Below are 4568 nucleotides of genomic sequence, written 5' to 3' on the forward strand. Positions count from 1 at the left end.
GCCATCTAGAACCTGTAGCTGCTCTCCGGTTCTTCGACGGACGTCCTTCACCTCTGCGTTTGTTTACATTTCCCTGCGGTGGTTCAGTTGAAACGGTCGTCACGGTGACGCTGCAGTCGGGGATCAGCTGGGAGCAAATCTGCTGTTCTGATGTTCCCTCTTGGTTCTTGCCTTCTGAGGGCAGGAGCTCAGCATCTCCAGGGTCAAACACCTGAACCGCCGGGTGTAACCTGACGCCTCAGACCTCATTTATTCATGAAGGGGTGAATCCTTACTGGAAACACACCAGCGGTGGAGTCACAGCACCAGCAAGGACGAGACTGTAGCAGAGCCACCAGCAGATCCTGATCCAAGACAGAACCAGGACAATCAGATCTGGTCCAACATTTGTCCAAACAAATCTGGTCCCACTCTATCATGAATGGATGAATGGACGAATGGATGAATGGATGGATGGAAACGGGAGAGTCGGTTTCTGTTATAAAAGAGGCAAATGACACCCAGTAACACAGAAACCGCACCCAGACACACATATAGAAGTAACAACAGGGAATACTGGAATTATCACTGGTTTTACTGGTTTAAGGATTTATTTTGTTTGAAAGACCAACAAATAATCCCAAAACATTGCAGCCGTGGAGCCGTTCCTGTGTGAGTGTGCGTTCCTTTACTTGCTACATACCGAGTAACAAATTACTCATTTTGCTAGCAAAGTCAGGACATCTTCAGGAAGTGAGGACATTTTGTTTGGGTCAGGGTCAGGATGAGGGTGGGGGGGTGAATGTGGTGGTTGGGGTCAGGGTTCAGCCTAGTTTATGTTTCCCCTTCTGGTTGTTTTTGGGAGGGAGGTTGTGTAGCGATGCTGTGCTGTTTGCTAACCAGAAACTTTCTAATTATATATATAGTTAATGTCACACCACTGACGATCCCCATCTGCCCCGGAAATGCATTCGCATTGCCGGGAGGCCACACAGAGCCATCTGTGAAAGTCCTCACAGAGATAGAAGTACAAGGATGTGTGTGTGTGTGTGTGTGTGCAGACTGTTACCACAGCTGCTTGGGCTCACAGGAGGGCGTCGGTCCGGCTCAAGTTCACGTGTTAAACAATGACGCTGTGACTTTTGTGCTGCTCTGATGAACCCGACCCGACCTCAAACCCGCGTCCCGACGACATTAAACCGCCGCCGTTTGCGTGTCCGCAGGTTACGACTTTGCGGAGGTTTTGCGTTGGTTCGGCGAGCGGGTGGATCGCATCATTCTGCTGTTTGACGCCCACAAACTGGACATCTCGGACGAGTTCTCGGAGGCCATCAGGGCCTTCAAAGGTCAGGACGACAAGATCCGCGTGGTCCTCAACAAGGCCGACCAGGTGGGACCAGGGTGGAACCCAGAACTCTTTGGTCCCGGAACAACATTAATGTTCTCTTCTCCTGCTGTCAGGTGGACACGCAGCAGCTGATGAGAGTGTACGGCGCCCTCATGTGGTCACTGGGGAAGGTGATCAACACTCCAGAGGTGGTGAGAGTTTATCTGGGCTCCTTCTGGGCCAAACCGCTCCAGAACACGGAGAACAGGTAAGAGAACGTCTGCGCCGATCCTTCCTTCATCTGCTCGCTCATTCGTTCGGAGTTTCATGTGTTCATTCTCCCCCGAGGCGTCTGTTTGAGGCGGAGTCTCAGGACCTCTTCAGGGACATCCAGAGTCTTCCCCGGAACGCAGCGCTGCGTAAACTCAATGACCTCATCAAGAGAGCTCGACTGGCCAAGGTGAGAGGGTGAATGGCGCCGTCCTTCTGAGAGTTAACTCCGGGAATTCTGGGAATCCCCAGGATTGTTTTCTTTTGTGTCTCAGGGAGAAAAAAGTCAACAAACACAAGTGTGGCGGCGAGTTTTGACGTTTACGTTCAGTGGGTTCCCCGTTCGCCTCATTAAACGGGACGCCTGACGTGTTTGGCTAGCTTAGCATGAACACACAAATATGGCAGCAGCCTTAATTTGGCTCAGGCACAAAGAAACAGAGTGTGGAGGAAAGTGTGAGGCTGGTGGGGCTCCGTCTGAGAGGAACAAACATGCCACAGGCCTGAGACAGCGCAGAAACTGCGCTAGCTAGCATAGCATTAGCCCACGGGGGGTGTTGTGTATGTTAGTTTGCAGAAACGTTAACAAACATGATAAATTCAGCTTTTTGAGACCAGAAAGATGACAGATTGAAGCAGGAGTAGATGATCAAGCTGAGTTCCTGAAGAAAATGAGAAGAAAACCGCGGGTCTTCGTTGAATACGATGCGTGTGCGCCTTACATCACTTCCTCTTTTTTCCCGCCTTTCTTCAGTTCCAGTATTTCTTCACCCTCCTGTTTTTGTACGATGCCCTTCACTTTTCTCCATTTCTCCATTTCTTCACTTCCTCTTCTCCCTTTCTCTGTGTCGTTGTCCAGCGAGCGATTGTTCAAGCGCTTCCGACTCCACACTGGACGAATCAGAGACACGTGTGGAAACAGATTTAAGTCAGGTTATGAAAATGTCTTCTGCCGTCAAATGTAAAATGGATCTTCTTTTACTGTAATTCTTCTGTTCCTCTGCTCTTAAAACCTTTGAAATGTTAAATATCAACACTCACAGAGTGAATCTATGCTGCGATGACGTATCAAAATGGATCATTCCTCCAAACGTGGACGTGTTAACGTGTTGATGGAACGAGCCTGTCGTTTGTCGCCCCCTGCAGGTGCACGCCTACATTGTCAGCTACCTGAAGAAGGAGATGCCGTCACTTTTTGGCCGAGAAAAAAAGAAGGAGGAGCTGCTGATGAGGCTGCCGGAGATCTACACCATCCTGCAGAGAGAGCACCACATCAGCCCCGGGGACTTTCCCAACGTCTCCAAGATGCAGGTAGAGGAGCAAACAGGAAGTGAGACGAAGTCCCGTGACGGTCGCCGCGACCGAGCCTCCGTCATGTTTTTGTTGCGTTCTCCTGCAGGACATGTTGCAGCATTACGACTTCAGCAAGTTCCCCTCCCTGAAGATGAAGCTCATTGAGTCTGTGGATAAGATGCTGGCCACAAAGATCGCCGTCCTCATGGCGATGATCCGGGAGGAGGAGTCCAAGCTGCCGCCGCCCATGGTCTCTGGCGGCGCCTTCGAGGGCTCCCAGGACGGGCCCTTCAGGCACGGCTACGGCGAGGGCATCAGCGCCGGGGCTGACATCGAGGACTGGATCGTCAGCCAGGACAAGCACCGCTACGACGAGATCTTCTACACGCTGATGCCCGTCAACGGCAAGATCACCGGAGTCAACGCCAAGAAAGAGATGAGCACTTCCCGACTGCCCAACACGGTGCTCGGGAAGATCTGGAAGCTCGCCGACTGCGACTGCGATGGCATGCTGGATGAGGAGGAGTTTGCCCTGGCGCAGTACCTGATCAAGATCAAACTGGAGGGCTACGAGCTGCCCACGGAGCTGCCCGCTCACCTGGTGCCCCCGTCTCACCGCAAGAACCGCGCCGCCGATACATCATACGACCACAGCGAGGACTAAAGTGCTAATGGGCAGCTAACCGGGTGCTAATCCGTCCTGTTAGGATGTGAAAATGCACGAAAAAGGGGGAAAAAATTAGTACAGGTCAACATTTCTGCTGCTGCTGAAGTGAACAGGAGCAAAAAGCAAATGGATGAAGAAGGTCAAAGGTCAAATGTTAGCATTCCGGGGAAATATACGGCGAGATGAACAGCTGTGAGGAACTGAAGTGAGAGAGACTGAAGAGGGGTTAGAACAGAAAGGTTTAGGATGTCAGAGAGGAGATTAAGAAGATAAATAAATAAATATAAAACACTGTTCAGGACAGGGGGGGGGGGCGGTTCCACTCATGGAAACCAACGTTCCCCGTTCTGGAAGCTTTATTTTTCCAGCTTTTCTCTTTGATTATTGCTCAAGTCCAAGATTAAAATCTACATAAATGGTTAAAAGAGCCAAATTCATTCAAACTCACAGTGAAAAACAAAGCTCCGCAAATATTCAACATGATTATTCTCACATTTCTTTTTATTTAATGGCACAAACATGAGCTATATTTCATGGATTTTAACTATTTTCTTTTTGTAGTTAGCAGGAAGGATGTTGTAGACTCTAACCTGAAATATCTCTGATTTTATTCTTGTAAAATGTTCATTTCTGACCAAAATCTTACAGACAGTTCTCGCTGGTCCCAGAATAAAGGTCCAAAGATAAGACCACCACGGGTTCTAGTCTAACCTAAGTGGATTTGCTCATTATAAGATAATTTATCTCATAGGTGAAGTTAAGAAAAAGTGGAATCATGAAACCGTTGCAGTAGTTTATTCAGCTGCTGCTCCGAAGCCACGAGAATCTGCGAAATGGGAATAAATGTTACTGGATACGTCAAATAAAGTCTCAATTCTGGAGAAAATGACAGAAGAGGACCATAGTGATCAGCTGATTTTTGTCATGAAGGTGTGTGCGTGGGTGTGTGTGTGTGTGTGTGTGTCAGGTAAGCAAAGCTGCTCATGCTGTAAATCCAATGGCTTCAAAGGTCACACTCGCATTGTTGTCAGG

The 4568-nt window shown here is 49.2% G+C and overlaps 1 protein-coding gene across 1 annotated transcript in view; it reads left to right on the forward strand.

Moving 5' to 3' along the window:
• ehd4 (EH-domain containing 4) overlaps nucleotides 1-4427 on the forward strand; it is a 9669-nt gene extending 5242 nt beyond the window's left edge. Inside the window, exons 4-8 of the mRNA XM_003962806.3 lie at nucleotides 1203-1369; nucleotides 1441-1574; nucleotides 1655-1766; nucleotides 2723-2887; nucleotides 2976-4427. Coding sequence (XP_003962855.1) covers nucleotides 1203-1369; nucleotides 1441-1574; nucleotides 1655-1766; nucleotides 2723-2887; nucleotides 2976-3533 — 1136 coding nt within the window. The 3' untranslated portion in view covers nucleotides 3534-4427. The remainder of the gene's footprint in view (nucleotides 1-1202; nucleotides 1370-1440; nucleotides 1575-1654; nucleotides 1767-2722; nucleotides 2888-2975) is intronic.
• The last annotated feature ends 141 nt before the right edge of the window (nucleotides 4428-4568 follow it).

This window comes from Takifugu rubripes, chromosome 2 (genome assembly GCF_901000725.2).
Source record: "Takifugu rubripes chromosome 2, fTakRub1.2, whole genome shotgun sequence".
NCBI classification, from domain to species: domain Eukaryota; kingdom Metazoa; phylum Chordata; class Actinopteri; order Tetraodontiformes; family Tetraodontidae; genus Takifugu; species Takifugu rubripes.